Source organism: Stegostoma tigrinum, chromosome 11, assembly GCF_030684315.1.
Source record: "Stegostoma tigrinum isolate sSteTig4 chromosome 11, sSteTig4.hap1, whole genome shotgun sequence".
NCBI classification, from domain to species: Eukaryota; Metazoa; Chordata; class Chondrichthyes; order Orectolobiformes; family Stegostomatidae; genus Stegostoma; species Stegostoma tigrinum.
In genome coordinates, this window is record NC_081364.1 from 60,974,949 (window position 1) to 60,993,387 (window position 18,439).

The 18,439-nt window shown below is 48.1% G+C and overlaps 1 protein-coding gene across 3 annotated transcripts in view; it reads left to right on the forward strand.

Annotated features, from left to right (window-relative positions):
* Positions 1-18,439, forward strand: part of grip2b (glutamate receptor interacting protein 2b) — a 538,749-nt gene that overhangs the window by 507,324 nt on the left and 12,986 nt on the right. For all 3 annotated transcript variants that reach the window (XM_059649483.1, XM_059649482.1, XM_059649484.1), the window contains exons 19-21: positions 1,345-1,521; positions 7,128-7,284; positions 15,982-16,093. In XM_059649483.1, coding sequence (XP_059505466.1) covers positions 1,345-1,521; positions 7,128-7,284; positions 15,982-16,093 — 446 coding nt within the window. The remainder of the gene's footprint in view (positions 1-1,344; positions 1,522-7,127; positions 7,285-15,981; positions 16,094-18,439) is intronic.

Here is an 18,439-nt window from a genome sequence, read left to right on the forward strand (position 1 = left end):
ATTTCGTAAAAGTTGAGAACCTAGCACTGATTCCAGTGGCAAACCACTTGTCACAACTTGTAAACCTGAAAAAGGCCTAGTTACCCCTACTCTGAGATTCTATTAACCACCAATCTTTTATCCACGCCAATATGCTACTCCCTACGTCATGAGCTTTTATTTTCCATCATAACTTTTGATGGGGCACCTTATCAAATGCCTTCTGGCAGTCTAAGTACAACACATCCACTGGTTCCCCCTTATGAACGTTACCTCCTTAAAGATCTTCAATAGAAATGGTCAAACACAATTTCCCTTTCACAAAATAATAAAATGTGAGGCTGGATGAACACAGCAGGCCAAGCAGCATCTCAGGAGCACAAAAGCTGACGTTTCGGGCCTAGACCCTTCATCAGAGCATCTGAGTTATATTTGCTATCTTACAGTTTATTAGCACTGTCCCCAAATAAAGAGAATTCTTTAAAATTAAAATCAATACATCATCCATCTCACTAGTCGGTTCTTTTAAGAGCCCATGATAGAGTTCGTCAGCAGCTGGGCACTTGTCTGCGCACAGCTCCACCTCTTGATTCACAATTACTCTTCTCATGATTCAGAATTTGTCGAGTTCCTCCCTCCTTACCATTGCTTGACTTATCACTAGCTCTGGGACGTTACCTGTATCCTCTGTAGTGGAGATCAGTGTAAAATACCTGTTTAACTTAATTGCTATTTCCTTATTTTCTGTTATTAATTCACCAGTCCCACTTTCTATAAAAGCAATACTTATTTTGTTAACACTTCTTTAAATATTCATGCAAACTCTTACGATCTTTTTAGACTTCTGGCCAGCCTTTTTCCATATTCTAATGTTTTCCTCTTTATTAATTTTTGGTCTTTTTTCATTTCTTTTATGTATTTCACCTAATCATCTGTCTTTGATGAATTATATTTTTTTTCTTCTAATTTGATCCTGCCTCTGAAATGTTTAGTTTACCATAAATGGAGGATCTGTTGACTTTAACTCTGTTTCTCTCCACACAGATCCTGCCAGACCCTACCGAGTTTCTGCAGCACTTTCTCTTTGTACCTCAATCATCAAGTAGAGTAGGCAACACTATCCCATTCTAGATCTCTCCAAAGCGTACCGCATTCTGACTTTGATGAATAATGCTGTTTCTACACACTTGCCAAGCTACTCTGGAACTCCCCTCCCTAGAATGCCATTGTGATGCTGAGAGACAATAATTTCAGGAGAAGACCCACTGTTGCCTTCTCAAGACCACCTAGTAATGAACACTCATCTTCTGAGAATGAATAATAAAATAGCTGTTTGTTTGATTAAAATTGGAATCTCTCTTCCAGGTTCTTTTTCAAAGAAGCCCAGTGCAGTATGTGAACTGAGTGATCCTGAAGATGAACTCCCTGACTGTCAGAAGACCAACAAACTCTCAAAAGTCCACTCAAACACCATTCCGAGTATGGACAGTGCCATGGAATCATGGGATGGCTTGGGACTTGAAGGGGCCTTTGGAAGCCACAGTGAGCTTATAGCATCATTCAAATATATCTGTTTCAACATTTGGTTCATATTCATGAGCTGGTCATTTTGTTACTTTGGTGCACAGGAAAGGTGGGGCGTGTATTTATCCCCATTGCTCTTTGTGAGTTTGCAGTCTCAGCCACCTTGTAAAGGCAACATCAGTGAAACCCAGATGTTTCCCTCCAGAATTGGAAGAAGTGGAAGACAGAAAGGGAGGGAGCGATGTACAATTTTTGTTTGTCAGCTTCTACTAGGAGACACTTATATGGACCTCCTCTTTATTGATCAGGGAAACTGAGGAAGAGGAGAAGAGCAATTTTTTTTTAGGCTGGGAAACTTCTCATTACTGTCTCGAGACCAAGTTTGACCTGTGTGATGATTGGTTGCTGGGTAAAGAGTACACTTTGACCTGGATGGTGATTGGCTGCCTGTGTTGTTAGCCCAGCTTGACTTCAATGGGGATTGGATGCGGGTGTTGGGGCACAATTTTGACATGAATGGTGATTGGCTGCTGATGCTGTTGGCCCAGTTTGACTTCGATGGTGATTGGATGCGGGTTTTGGGGCACAATTTGACCTGGATGGTGATTAAATGTGGGTGTTGGGCTTGGGGAGGGGGGAGTCACAGTTTAACCTAGATGGTACAAAAACAGAAATTGTTGAAAGCGCTGAACAAGCTTGGCAGTGTCTGTGGAGAGAAATCAACATTGTCATTTTGGCTCGAGTGACCCTTCTTCAGAACACGGTCACTGGAATCCAAAATGTTAACTGTAACTTTTTTCCACAGATGCTGTCAGACTTGCTGCGTCTTCCTAGGGATTTCTGTTTTTGTTTCTTATTTCCAGCATCTGCTGCTCTTTTGGGGTTTTTTTGACCTAGCTGGTGATTGGCTGCAAGTGTTGGGGTATAGTTTCATCTGGATGGTGATTGGCTACTGGTGTTAGGGGGCACAGTTTGACCTGGATGGTGATTGGCTACCGGTGTTAGGGGGCACGGTTGGACCTGGATGGTGATTGGCTGCCGGTGTTAGGGGGCACGGTTGGACCTGGATGGGGATTGGCTACTAGACTAAGTTTGATTTTGATAGTGATTAGCTTCACTTTTCAACTCTTCTGTAAATCTTTAGCCAGTTGAACTGATGCTGTGGGCACCCATGAGCATGAAGAGAGCTATTGTCAATGGTGTTTCGGAGCCTTCGCCTGGTCTTACAAATTGTATGAACTGACTGAGTCACATTGAAAGTATTTGCTGCCCCCTTGAGGTTGTGTAGTTCCTCTTCATTTAAGGGAACAGTCTAGAATGCAGAGTATCTGCCAACTGGAGATCAGAGTTTGCATGCTTGTCTGGATGGGGCAGACTGCAATTTAAAGAACAGACTTGCATTCTCTCGCTTCCTAAATAGCTTCTGCATATTCTAAAGAGCTTCACAGCCAGTGTTGAAGAGTAGTCACAGCTGTACTGTCAGAAATGCAGCTGGTAGTTTGCAGCAACCTCACATTAAACAATGTTGTAATAATGATCAAATAACCATTTTTGGGTAATTTAGATCGAAGGATAAACATTGGCTGGGGTAAATAATGTCCAGGCTCAATGTCCTTTTGTATTTTTTTCCTCAACTCTTTGGGGCACTATTTTTAAGCATGTAGACCTTTTAAATATTTGTTTACATGGCCATGTGGTCATTTAAAACGGCTGACCTGTCTGTGGATTGCTGTCCAGCTTAGAGAGAGAATGTCGCTAAGGACGTTAGGGCAGACTCTGAAATGGAAATGAAATACCCCAGATGCTGAAGACACGAAATAGGACAGAAAGTTCCGAAGAAACTCATCAGGTCTGGCAGCATCTGTGGAGAGAGAAACACTTGTGGGTTTACCTATAGCATATTGACTGCAGTGGTTCATGAAGGCAGTTCACCAGTGCCTTCCCAAGGTCAACTAGGAATGGGCAATACATGCCGCACAAGTGAAGGAAAAATGGAAATGAGTTAACTTGAAGAAGAGTCATTTTGGACTTGACATGTCAACTCTGTTTCTCTGACTCCATGGCTGCTGCCAATTCTGTTGAGTGAACTCACTATTCTTTGAAATAGCGTTGTTGTATCTTTTACAGTCATCTGAAAGAGCAGGTCAATCTAAATTCCTCCGACAGTGGACAATGTAGAGAAAATGACAGTGTAGCACTCCCAGCGTCAATTTGGATAATCTGCTAAGCTGCCTGGATGGGGAACTTGAACCCATAACCTCCTGATCTGGGAGGTGAAAGTATTAACAACTGAGACACAGCCAACACACGGGAGTTTGTTGTGTTGCACACAGACTTAGTTCAAGCACGTCGAGGAGTCGAGACTTATCCTAGGGAAAGCAGGAAATGTACGTGACACACAGATTGAACCAGGACCGAACAAATTGAATTGGATTAGAATTAGCTTCATTGTCACATGTAGTCAAATGAGTACAGTGAGAAAGTGTACAAATTGCCACATTACAGTGCCATCTTAGGTGCAAGGTACAGACTTTTCAGTACAAATTCTTCAGGACAAAAGTGAGAAAAATAAAGAAAGAAAAAGTCCAGCTTGACGGATCATTGGAATAAACTGGAAAAATGAAGAAATGAGAAGTTCAGGATAACAGCCTTTCCAATCCAGTTCACGCTGGCTCCTAGCCTGCAGTAACTGAGGGACCTTCACTGCCATCTGTGCTGGACCCAACCGCTGTAGGAGTTAGCACGTTTTGGGTGTCATCTCTCACCACTGGGCCCACCACGCCAACGCCGCTGCTGAACCCACACTCGCCCCTCAACCAGGAGTCCCTGCCCTGGGCCTGCTAGGGCCTTATTGCCCTGTGGGGCAGTCTGCTCATGCCGTTAAAGGAGTTTTAAACTAACGTGGCAGGAGGCAGCACATTGCCAAAGTAAGGCGAGCGAAAGGTCGGGATGACAGCCTGTGCAGTAGGATTAGGCTAAGGGGGGAAGCAAAATGGTGTAAAAGTTTACTGTGCATGTACGTAAATGCACAAAAAGCTGCAGCCACAAATAACTACGTGAGAATATGGCGGGACATGAATCAAGGCATGAATCGAAATAGGCCAAGACTCAGCACTAAAGATTTCTAGATGAGAGATATTCAGGAAAGCCAGGTGAGAGACTTGGAGGGGTGAGAGTGTTGATTAAGGAGATTATGACAGTTCTAGAGAGCAAGGATGTCAAACAAATGGCTAAAGCAGAATATGTTTGGCTTGAGACAAAAAATGATTGAGGTATCCTTACACTTTTGGATGTATTCTGTAGGCCACTGACCATTGGGAAAGATAGAGGAACAACTTTGTAAGGAAATTGCAGAGGCATGCAACATCTATAGAGTAGCGATGAACAAGAACTTTATTTCCATCCTACTTTAGATTACAATGATTAATGCGAAGGGTTTCCACATCACATGTCTCTGATCCAACAAGGAAGGAGGTATTGCTGGACATGGTTCTGCAGTGGAACACTTAGGGAACAGTGATCATAATATTGTCATCCTCGTTATATATTCAGATCATCCAATGAGGCACTTGTCATCGGATTGCTGCTTTCCCCAATTCAACCCTTTTCTGCTGGGGCTATCCCAGAAGCCTAGAGCTCAGCAACAATGGGAAGAAGCCATTGGATCAGGGTAGAGCTGGGAAGAAGGCAAGATACTTCTCTTTTTATGGCACTAGCTGCTATGTTGACAATTTTAAATGTCGAGTTGGAAGGTTAGAGGATGGATGTTGGTGAATGGGTAGGTGGGTTCGGGATAGGTGAGTGAGTGGCTATTCAGGTCAGGGGTTGGTCGGGTTGTCAGGTTAGTTAGGTAATTGGGTGGACAACCATTGGGTATATTTAGCAGTGTGTTGGGAAAGTAATTGAATGGTGGGGCCTGCACAGATGGTCAGGACTGCTGTGGGGGTAGTAGTCGGGTGGGTGGGGAGTGATGGGTTGTTTAGGTAATCAGGGGGGGAAGGAGTGTCAGGTGGTCAGGGGAGTAGTTGTGTCATTGGGGGTTAGTCAAGTGCTGGGGAGAGACAGATGGATGGATGTATGCAATGCATTCACCCAACAGCTGGACTAGGTTTTAATCTGTGTAACGTTTCCTACATACACATCTGAGAACTGTCAAAGGGCAGCAGAGGTTCAATCATTGAATGCGTTCAAGACTGAGGCTGATAGCTATCCACATTTAGTGGGTGGCATACTGGCTCAGTGGTTGGCACTGCTGCCTCACAGCACCAGAGACCTGGGTTTGATTCCAGGTCTTGGGTGACTGTCTGTGTGGAGTTTGCACATTCTCCCTGTGTCAGCCACAGTCCAAAGAAGTGCATGTGCGAAATTGCTCATAGTGTCCAGCGATGTGCAGGCTGAGCAGATTAGCCATGGGAAATGGGTTATGTAGGACAGTGGGCCTGGGTTAGGGCAGACTTGAGGGCTAAATGGCCTCTATCTGCACTGTAGGGATTCTGCTTCTTTAAAAATAGCAACAGATAGAAGGGTAGTGCAGGAAAATGGTGCAGATATGGGAGATCAGCCAGGATTTCACCAAACAGTGGAGTTGTTACGAAGGGCCAAGCAGCCTACTTTCTTAGTTTCTTACCTTCTATCCATGGAATATCACAGGAAGCAGAGGAATTACCCATTGGAGGTTCGAGCTTCCCAGGCATTTTCATACATTGGGCATTTCATGGGGTCCCAATCTGAATCTCAGTTGTATGCCCATTCTCCAGATGCTAGTTACTGGAAAATTTCATCCACGACATTTAGGTTAACTTGTGGGTGGGGGGGGAGCGGTGTGAAAGATTCAAGGTGCAACAAGATAAGAAAGGAGCTAGTCCAGGTGAACAGGGGAATCAGATTGTCTGGCAAAACCGTAATGGGACAACAGACTGCTTTTAGTGATGGTTGAAATGGTTCCGGTCCAGCCGAAGTAGATTCCTGCAGGGTGAAAGGTCAGAAAAAACTGGGATTTGAACCCAAGTTATACATGAATTCCCCAGCAACATAGAAGATAAGAGCAGGAGTAAGTCATTCAAACCCTTCAGTTTGCTTTGCCAGTCAATATGAGTGTGGCTGACCATTAAGCACATATCTCTTGATCCCAAGAGCGACAAGAGCTATGTCTACCACCTTCTTGAAAAACACTCAGTAAAGTGCTGCTGAACAAGCTTATCAGCAAAGCTGAAGCCCATGGAATAAAAGAGGGACAGTGGCACCTTGGCTATCAAGCTGGTTGGGAGGCAGGAAACAGAGAGTAGCATTAAATGGTTGTTTTTGGGACTAAAGAGAGTGTGTATGGCGTAGAGCTCCGCATGGGTTTGCCCCTGGCTACTTTGGTGACTCAGGTGTAAGGACACCATCTTGCAGTTACTGAAGACCTTCCACAGGATGCAATTTAGTCTCTCTCTGTCCCAAATTGTAGGTTACACTGTCAGCAACTGTAAAACCTTTCTTGTGGAGCACTTTGGGGCGTTCTTAATATCTGTTAATAAGTGCTGGAGTTTATTTGTTGTATTTTGGCATGGTTGGAGTTTCCACCCATTGTGTAATGTTTCCATTGTTGTAATCTGGGCTCCTCTCTGTATTTATCCATACAGCTCCCTACCATCACCAAACATCAGGGATTGTGCTGCGCCCTCATGAATGGCAGGACACGAGTCAGAGCAATAGCCTGGCACCACGTGCTAGTCGCCGGAAGAGCTATCCCTGCACAGATGGCGGTTTCAGCGAGGATGACTGGGACAAGACAGCTGGGTGAGAGATGGAACTCCTGTCCCTCTGAATTGACTTTCATCCCTTACCCCGTCTTCTGCTGCCAAACCCCCATCGAGGACATTTCAGTTCCATGGGTTCTCGGGGATGTCTATCCCAGGTTGTGTTCTCCACCCCTCGCCCAGTCCCTTACACAGCAGTCTGGGAGAGCAAGTCTGTGCTCCCTCGGACAGGTACCCAGATGGGAAAGGTGAGATCAACCTTCCACCGCCCACACCCCCCTCCCCCCCAGGTTTTGGCACTGGCTGACAGGCCTGTTCTACCGCGTTGGGCATCGCAGTATCGACCTGAGGCCCCCACACACTGGCTGCTGGATCCCCTGTGAAAATGGGCTGTTGGCAGATTTCACCCTGTCCTTCTGTAATCCCAGAGGCATTTTGTACAACTCCCCTGTGCCACCTCAGCAAGCTTCAAAATTGCAATATCCAGAGGACTGGGGGAAAGAGAGAGGTGCCCTCCGAGGTTTTAAAAGTCAGTGGTGAGGTTTTGCTCTCTGTGACTGTGTCCAGCAGGTCTTCTATATAAAAAGCTTCTTTCGAGAAGCTGTGTCCTAAAACTTGTGATGCTGAGAGGCATTCCTGTGATTTTCTAACCATCGTAACATCTTTTTAACTTGAACATGCAACTGAAGACATGAATAACACACACACACACACAGCTACACACAGACAGATACACACACATGATACATACACAAAGACAGATACGTGCACACACAAATGCATGCACATATGCAAACAGATAAACATACACATATGTACAAACACAGATGCACACATGCACATCCCAGCACACAGATACTCTCACATGCACACACAGATATATGTGCACACAGGCAAACCCAAGCACACTCATACTCTCACATACACATACAGACACATTCACACATGCATGCACACACACATATTCCTTTTACGTTAATAATCATCTCACACTCTGCACGTCCTCCTGTTCCTGTGAATCCTCTGGGTCTGTGTCATTGGGCCAGTCTGCCGTTTCTGCACTGAAGAGGCTGTGTGTTCCCTGAACCTTGCATTTCTTCATGAATTGGGCGAAGCTTTTCCACAGCTTTCGTAGGGCCATTTTTATGCGGGTTCATAATGCTCCCAGATGTCTCTTTTCCAATGGCTTTCATTATCCTGTCAGTGCTGATTCGAACTGGTTGATGCAGTCTGGCTATACACCACTGATGGATATGGTCCTGCTCTATACTTACCTGGCATAAAATGCTGAAAGCACTCAATATAACAGGCAATTGGCTCTGAAAGCACTCCAGCAAAGTTACTGAGGACCTGTGCTCCAGAACTGGCCATAACCTGAGCCAAGCTGCTCCAGTACAGCCACTGACATTAGTCAAGCTTTGGTCTGTGCATAAAAAGCAGGAAATATCTAACCGAGTTCCTGCCGCATCAGTCTACTCTTGATCATCAGTAAAGTGATGGAAGGTATCATCAACAGTGCTATCAAGCAGCACCTGCTCAGCCATCACCTGCTCAGCGATAACCTGCTCATTGATGCCCAGTTTGGGTTCTGCCAGGACCACTCAGCTCCTGATCTTATTACAGCCTTGGTTCGAACATGGACAAAAGAGCTGAACTTCAGAGGTGAGGTGAGAGTGACAGCCTGTGACATCAGAGCTGCATTTGACTGAATGTGGCATTACAAATTAGTGGGAGTCGGGGGAGTTCCTGTTGGTTGGAATCATACCTGGCACAAGGGAAAATGGCTGTGTTTGTTGGAGGTCAGTCTTCTCAGCTCCAGGATATCTCTGCAGGCTTTCCTCAGGGTAGAGCCCTAGGCCCAATCCATTTCGACTGTTTCATCAATGACCCTCTCTCCATTATAAGGTCAGAACTGGGGTTGTTTACCAATGTTTGGACAATGTTCAGCACTATTTGTGACTCCTTAGATCCTGAAACTGTCCATATTCAAATGCAACAGGATCTGGGCAATATCCAGTCTTGGGCTGACAAGTGGCAAGTAACTTTCATACCACACTAATACCATACAATGACCATCTCCAACAAGAGAATACCTAACCATCACCCCTTGACATTCAATGGCGCTACCATCACTGAATTCTGCGCCCCCACCCTCACCCCCACCCCAGTTGACATCCTAGGGTTACCACTGACTAGAAACTGAACTGGACTGGCCATATAAATACAGTGGCTGCAAAGGCAGTTCAGAGGCTGGGAATCCTGTACCAAGTAACTTGCCTCCTGATTGCCCAAAGCCTGCCTGTCAACTTCAAGGCACAAGTCAGTTGTGTGATGGAATACCCACCAATTGCCTGGATGGGTGCAGCTCCAACAATACTCAACAGGCTTGACACCACCCAGGACAAAGCAGTCCATTTATTGACATTCCATCCATCACCTTCAACATTCAGTCCCTCCATAGTGGCAGCAGTGTTCACATTTTCACAACGTTCCACATTGTCAGGTAGATGCCAGTGCTGTTACTGCACAGCAAGAGCTTGGCTTGAGACGGTGGCAAGTTGTGGAGCACAAGTCTTCAATACTATTGTCGGAATGTTGTCAGGGGCCATAGCCTTTGCAGTATCCGGTGCCTCCAACCATTTCTTGATATCACCATAGAGTGAATCGAATTGGCTGAGGTCTGGCATGTGTAATGTTGGGGACCACTGGACGAGGCTGAGATGCATCATCCACTCAGCACTTCTGGCTGAAGATTGGTGTGAATTCTTCAGCCTTATCTTTTGCACAGATGTGCTGGGCTCTTCCATCATTGAGGATGGGGATATCTGTGGAGCCTCCTCCTCCAGTGCGTTATTTAATTGCCCACCACCATTCATAACTGGCTGTGACAGGACTGCAGAGCTTAGATCTGATCCACAGGTTGTGTGATTGCTCTGTCTCCCCAGTCATCAGGAACATCATTCCTGCATTTATGCTGTCTCATCTTCGTAGAATTTTACAGGTCTTTATGAGATCCCCTATCATTCTCCTCGCCTCCAGTCACTAACTGATCCAGTCTGCCTTCATACATCAGTCCTGCTGTCCCAGGAATCAGAATGCAAGATTTGTTGCACTCCTTCTATTTCCAGAATTTCTTCCTCAAGTAAGGAGCCCAAAACTGCACACGTACTCTAGATGTGGTCTCCCCAAGCCCTGTACAATTGCAGCAAGATATCCCTGCTCCTGTATTCAAATCCTCTCGCAAAGTAGGCCAGCATACCATTTGCCTTTTTCACCTCCTGCTCCATCTGCATACTTACCTTCGGCAACTGGTGCACAAGAATACCCATGTCCCACTGTACCACCCCCATTCCGAATTTGTCATCGTTCAGATAATAGTCTGCCTTCCTGTTTTTTTGCTCCCAGAATGAATTATGTCATTTTTATCCACATTATATTGCATTTGACATGCGTTTTCCCTACTCAATCAACTTGTGCAAATCACACTGAAGCATCTCTGCATCGTCCTCGCGGCTCACCCTCCCACCCACAAGCCAGAGGGGGCATAGCTTTAAATTGAGGGGTGAAAGATATAGGACAGATGTCAGGGGTAGTTTCTTTACTCAGAGAGTAGTAAGGGAATGGAACTCTTTGCCTGCAACGGTAGTAGATTCGCCAACTTTAGGTACATTTAAGGCATCATTGGATAAGCATATGGACATACATGGAATAGTGTAGGTTAGATGGGCTTGAGATCGGTATGACAGGTCGGCACAACATCGAGGGCCGAAGGGCCTGTACTGTGCTGTAATGTTCTATGTTCTATTTGCCAGATCCTGTCTGATGATATTCAAATTGGCCTTTCCTCAGTTTGGACACTTAAATCTGCATTACCTATGTCCCTTTCCATTATGACTTTGTAACTTAGAGTTACAGTCACCATCCCCAAAATGCTTGCCCACTGAGACTTAACCACTTAACCAGCTTCTTTCCCTAAACTACATCTAATACATCCCTGTCTTCAGTAGGGCTATCTGCAGAAGGGCATAAAAAAACTGTCCTGGAAACACTTCAAAAATTGCATCCGCCCTAATCATTTAAAACTAAGGTGATCCTAGTTAATGGGTAATAAAGTTGAAATCCCCTATTGCTTTAACCCTAGTCCTCTCACACCTCTCTGTGATTTGCTGACATACTTACTCCTCCATCTCCCTCTAACTGTTGGAAGGCCTGTAGTATATTCCAAGCAAAGTGATTGCCAATATGTTTTTTATTCATTTGAAGAGCCTTCTGATACATCCTCCTGGGGTGGTTCGGTGGTTAGCACTGCTGCCTCATAGCACCAGGGACATGGGTTTGATTCCACCCTCAGGCGACTGTCTGTGTGGAGTTTGCACGTCCTCCTTGTGTCTGTGTGGGTTTCCTCCGTGCGTTCCCGGTTTCCTCCCACAGTCCAAAGATATGCAGGGTAAGTGGATTGGCCATGCTATAGTTCGGGGATGTGGAAGTTAGGTACATTGGCCATGGGAAATGCAGGGTTACAGGGATAGGGAAGGAGGATGGATCTGGGTGGGAGGCTATTTGGAAGATTGGTGTGGACTTGTTGGGCCAAATGGCCTGTTTCCACACTGTGTGGATTCTATAAACAAAAATCCTCCCACATTAGTGCAATGATGGTCTCTTTATCAATAATGCAATGCCCCCACTGCTCTTTATACCCCCATCACCATTTCCATTACCTGGAATGCTGAGCTGCCAGTCCTTCCTTCAACTATGTCTCAGTGACTGCTCGGAGATATTACATCCACATCCCTCATCTAAATCATGTGTGTGTGCCTATAGTGTTCTGTTAGGATCTTTCAAGGACATGTGATGGATGTTTACCTGAAATAGTGTTTACACACCTTGCATGACCTTCCTCGTCTTTTGAATGATGTGTACCTTCCTCATTTGCATTAACTCATTCTAGCAGGCCCTGAGGGACATTGTCATTTGTAATGTGGCCCTCGTTTCGAAGTCATAAGTGAGTCTGACATAAATGAGCTGGTTCAATATTAGGGCAATGCGATATGTGGGAACAGACAATTATATACAGGAACAAGAACAAAGTTGCTGGAAAAGCTCAGCAGATCAGGCAGCATCTGTGTTGGAAAAAACGAGTTAACGTTTCAGGTCTGGTGACCCTTCCACAGAACATTTTATATGGAAGCTAATCTCATGCATTTCCCAGAACCGTCAGGCTCAAACTAATAGATGAGGAGGATACAAAGCATTCAAAGAATGAAGATCTCTATGGGTCTTTGATTCGATCTTCTGCTGCGAGATGGGTGGGGGAAGGGGCAGTAGTGTTGCTTACAGCAAAGTATATACAAGGTCGTTGTCTCTTCCCGCTCTTTCAGATCAGGCAGTGATTTCTGATGATAAACGTCACACTGCTGACCCATGGAATGGTGTGATCTGAGCCTGCAAATGCTTAAACGTGAATCCTGTGGTCAAAACACAGGTGACAGAATTGGTTAAAACATTCCTCCCCTCCTCCAAAGGGAGAGCTGGAGAACGGCAGGTCCGTTATTCCTTCCCTTGAACGAGGCCTTGCTCTTGAAAATTGTTCACTGCCCATTTCTTCCGCTGTCCTGACAGCGTTGGAGGAAACTTCACGTCAGGCCTTGGCCACGGATGCTCGGCCACAGAAGGCATCACAGCTCACACCTGTGCACAAACTGCTGATTTGGGGTTGGGCGTGGTGTGGGTGCTCACTGAAAACAGTCACCGTGCCCCCGATGGCAGACGATCAGTGCAGGCTATGGGAACCTTTGAATCTCGGTGGCTAGAAGCACATTGAAGGAATAGCTCAGAACTGACCCTCTTAACATACAAAGCAACAGGCACATGGCTTTCTCTCTGCTAATGGTGTGGGATCGGAGAACACACAGTGTTAGATCCACTGCCTGTGGTATTGTTTGGGATGTTGCAGCCAGTAAGGTGATGGGGAGGGTGGGTAGTGAGTATGGGTGTTTGGAAATGGAACGGGGTGAAGAGTTAGAATATTGGGATCCCACAGGCTCTGAGGCCATAGGACCACAGAGTACAACAGGCTGTATCACAGGGTTTTGTCTGTGAGATCCGTTTGTTGTATTCCCACCGGTCCCAAGTCAAGGAAGATTGATTAGTCCGTTTACGACCGGTGAACCAAGGCCATCCAAGATGGGGGAAGGAATGGAGGGGTGCAGGGAGGGGAATGGGCGGCGGGGGGAGAAGGGAAGGTGGGAATAAAGTGTGAGGCGAGGGGAAGGGGAAGGAGGGAAGAGAGGGAGAGGGGAAGGAGTGAGGAGGGAGTGAGAAGGGGTGAGGACAGGGAGGAGGAAAGGGTGATGGGGAGAGGGTGGAGGATGGAGGAGAAGAGTAGGAGGACAGGGAGCAGAAGAGGTGAGGTGAGGGAGTGAGGAAGGGATGGGAAGAGGGAGGGGCGAAGGGTTGAAGAGAGGGAGGGTTAAGTGGTGATGGGGGAAGTGGTGGGTGGTAGGGGTGGAGGGAAGGGGTGAGGGGCTGTGGTGGAGGGAAAAGAAGATGATGGATGGGGGAGATGGGGTTAGGGGAGGGAGGAGGAAGGGATGACGGGGGAATGCGAGAGGGCGGAGGATGAAGGAGAAGAGGGGGAGGACAGGGGGCGGAAGAGGTGAGGAGAGGGAGGAATGAAGAGGCGAAGAGAGGCAGGGAGGGGGAAGGGGTGAGGTGAGGGAAGCAGGGAGGGCGAAGGGTAGATTTGGGGAGAAGAGGGAATGGAAAGGGAGGTTGGAAGGGGGGAGCAGAGGGAGGGGCAAGCGAGGGTGGGCATGGGGAACAGAGAAGGAAGGGGCAATGGACGTTGGGGGCAGCAGGAGGGGTGGAGTGGGACCGAAGAGGAAAGGGGGAGAGTGAAAGGGAAAGAGGGAAAGGGAGGGAAGGAGAAAGGAGGGAAACGAAATGGTTCTAAAGCATATAGAATAGAACGGTTAAAAAAAATGCAAACCCTGAGGTCTAGTGGCTTAAAGGGGGTTAACTGTGAGCCTGTATCTCTGAATATTAAATAGAATAACTGTGAATAGCAAGACCTCCCGTCCCCAACACATCACCCTCCCCCATTGCGTGGTAGCCTTCCTGCAAGGCCAGTGTCACTGTTGTGAAGCTAGACATTAATTAGTGATGATAGAAAGACACTGCTCGCTTGTCGAGAATCTGCCACCTTGGGATCTCTAGACATGCATGTGCCAGTGTGTCTGATTATGATAGTCACAGTTTCTTACTGTCTTCATGGTCTCTCCATCCCTTCATCTTGTGGTCTGTTACATTGTCTTTGTTCTCTTTCTCTCCCCAGGTTGTCTGTGTCTCAGCTCTGAGCTCTTTGCCTGTCAGCCTTCTTAACTAACCGTCTGGGAGGCTCCCAGCTGTCCCCACCACCTCCACCCTGCCCCACCATCAGCTCCCCCCGCCCCACCACCTCCACCCTGCCCCACCATCAGCTCACCCTGCCCCCCACATCCACCCTAACCCACCATCAGCTCCCCCCGCCCCTCCACCTCCACCCTGCCCCACCATCAGCTCCCCCCGCCCCACCACCTCCACCCTGCCCCACCATCAGCTCCCCCCGCCCCACCACCTCCACCCTGCCCCACCATCAGCTCACCCTGCCCCCCACATCCACCCTAACCCACCATCAGCTCCCCCCGCCCCTCCACCTCCACCCTACCCCACCATCAGCTCCCCCTGCCCCTCCCACCTCCACCCTGCCCCACCATCAGCTCACCCTGCCCCCCACATCCACCCTAACCCACCATCAGCTCCCCCCGCCCCTCCACCTCCACCCTGCCCCACCATCAGCTCCCCCTGCCCCCCACATCCACCCTGCCCCACCATCAGCTCCCCCTGCCCCACCACCTCCACCCTGCCCCACCACCTCCACCCTGCCCCACCATCAGCTCCCCCTGCCCCACCACCTCCACCCTGCCCCACCACCTCCACCCTGCCCCACCATCAGCTCCCCCTGCCCCACCACCTCCACCCTAACCCACCATCAGCTCCCCCCACCCCTCCACCTCCACCCTAACCCACCATCAGCTCACCCTGCCCCCCACATCCACCCTACCCCACCATCAGCTCCCCCTGCCCCCCCCACCTCCACCCTACCCCACCATCAGCTCCCCCTGCCCCCCCCCACCTCCACCCTACCCCACCATCAGCTCCCCCTGCCCCCCCCACCTCCACCCTACCCCACCATCAGCTCCCCCTGCCCCCCCCACCTCCACCCTACCCCACCATCAGCTCCCCCTGCCCCCCCCACCTCCACCCTACCCCACCATCAGCTCCTCCCTGACCCCCCCACCTCCACCCTACCCCACCATCAGCTCCTCCCTGACCCCATGCTTCCTTTTTTGCTTCTTCTGTGTATCATTAAACCTAATCACCCGACTGTTTCATTGTCACGTCGTGTTTCATTTCGGCTAAATCCTTTGGTTTCCTTGGTTGTTCCCTGACCAGCTCTCTCTCTTTTGCCAAAAGCTCGTTCTTTTCTCCAAGTGTCCAAATGGCAGAGTTACAGCTTTGCACCCCACCTCTCCCTTTCTACCCCACCCAGTTGCCTCTTCCCCCTCCCCCACCCACCCACCTCTCTTGGTTCTGTTCAGACAGTAAGAGAAGCGTGACCTTCGCCCCCCCCCCCCCCCCATTGGTGCTGGAGGCATAGAGTTGAAGATACTGACACTTTGGTTCGTACGTTAAACAGATACCTTAGCAACCACAATGGACCCGAGCAGGACCAGGAAGACACTCTTTGGTCTCAGGCCCTGGAAGACTTAGAAACATGCGGACAATCTGAGCTGTTGAGAGAAATTGAGGTAATTTTACTCTTGCCGTTATTCCATTTTCTGTGAAGTTATGACCTTGCTTTGAAGGCCTAGGCGCAGCTTTGGGGCCTCACTGGGCCTTGGTGAGGCTGTGGTCCTTCGTGGGCCTAAGTGAGGCTTTGGGGCCTCCATGGGCCCCTAGGTGAGGCTTTGGGGCCTCCATGGCCCACTAGGTAAGGCTTTGGCCTTCCTGTCCTGGATGCCCTGTTTTTTGTTTGGTTGGGGTTGGAGGTGGGGCAAACTCAGTTTGTTACCCAGGGTAACACGAGGTATCATCGGCCCTTATGGCAGGGGGTGGAGCCTGGGAAATTGAGGAATACATTGGGCTTGGGGGACTGTGTGGTGAGTGGGTGTGGGTTGTCCACAATGTGGAGAGGGAGGAGGCCTAACTGTTTTGGGTGGGCGAGTGGGCGATTGGCAGGAGTTTCCAGACTGTGGGAAGGGGGCGTGGGTGGGGCGGCTGACTGTTACTCAAATCTTTTTAGTTCTTTATTCAGTTGCAGACAGGAATGGGTGGGGTGGCAAACCGGGGAGTGAAGTCAGATAGTGGTGGCAGAGTGCACACGTCAAAAACTGTCTCTGCCCTGAGCAACCTGAGAACTGGGATAACCCACACAACTACGGCACAGTTCTGTAAAATCCAGGGCAGCTGTCCACCTGTGTTTGGCAGAGGGAGGGGCGGCCCGCGGGTTGGTGCGGTTAACGGCCAACAATCCTTATTGCACACAACCAGTGCCAGTGTGAGACTGCTGCCGGTGCAGGAGGTCTGGGGCATACAAGGGCAGCAGAAAGAATGTGAAGCGAGGTTCACAGGTACTGGGGCAAAGACCTGGCAAAACAGGGATGGAAACAGTGCGCCCCGTATCCAAACTCCCCACTGAACTGCGTTTCCTCATTGCCATTCTACTGCTTTACTCCAGTGTGATGTCAAATGTGACCCACCTTCCCACTGCTGGGGAAGAGCTGCATTGTTTTAGTTCCTTTCCTAACCTCTGGGCGTCCCAAAACAAACAATTCACAGCCAACAAAGTACTTTCGAAGTGTAGCAGCCAATGTGTGTGTTTAGCTAGCTCCAATGATTAAAGAATTAAGAGCCAGATAATCTGTTTCAGTGGTAAATATGGGCCAGTATACAAGGGAGAACCACAGCTACCTTTCTCAGCAAGAATGTCCTCCCTCAACAGCAGCAGAATTAAGGCACTAACCCCCCTCAAACTGGCTCCATCATTTAACAACACCAGAGGAAATTTGCACCTTAATCGCATTTAGCCCTTGTTCCTCACTGTGAACATACTGAAAACATTAACACCTGATAGAGATGTTGGCATAATTTTCAGAATGTGGCGTTGGCCTGGATTACAGGGGCTCGTCCTGTAAGAACCCACAACCTTCTATTTCCACGACCTCCCGAAACCTGCTGACTAAGGCTGACAGATGGGAATTTCAATTTGATATCCACTGCTGCAAAGATGCTTATTGTTTAGTTGCATCTCAGCAGATAGTCCAAGGTGGGATGCAGGCTGTGGGGCTCTGGGTAAGATAGAGTTTGTGCCAGGAGCGACCAGGTATCTGAACCTCAAAGAGAAGTCTGATACATTTAGCCTTGAGTTTGCTGTAGATACAGAGTTTAGACAGGATGGATAAAGCACGAGGCAAGAATTTGGCAGTTTTTGGAACAGCTGGTGTTCTAATATAAGAACTGGGAGCAGGAGGTAGGCCTGCTCTACCATTTGATACCTTCTTGGCTGATCTTATCTCAGCCTCAACCCTGCTTTCCTGCCTGCTCCCCGTAACACTTCATCCCATTCCTCATTAAAATCTGTATCTCTTCCCTAAAGTTACCCAACATTGTGGCATCCACTATTCTCTGGGGTAGTAAACTCCACTGATCTATGACCCTTTAAGAGAAGTCATTTCTCCTTATCTCCATTTTAAATCTGCTACCCTTCAGTGTCAAACTGTGATCCCTCATTCTAGCTTGCTCCACAAGGAGAAAAATCCTCTCCATGCCTACTTCATCAATCCCCTTTGGCATCTTATCCACCCCAATTAGATCCCTCATTCTTCTGAACTCCAGCAAGCACAGGCCCAACCTTCTCAATCTCTCTTCACAAGACAAAACCCCTCAGCACTGGAATCAATCGAGTGAGCTTCCTCTCCACTGCCTCCAGTGCAAACGCTCTGCACCGAGCACTGCAGTGTTTCCTTTCCATTTCAACAATAAGTTGCCTTTCTATTTTTTTTCCCCACCAAAGTAGCAAACCTCACACTTATCCAAGTTAACCTTCACTCAAGACCAAATGGGACAATTCACTTTTGGAGATGAGAAAGCTTACC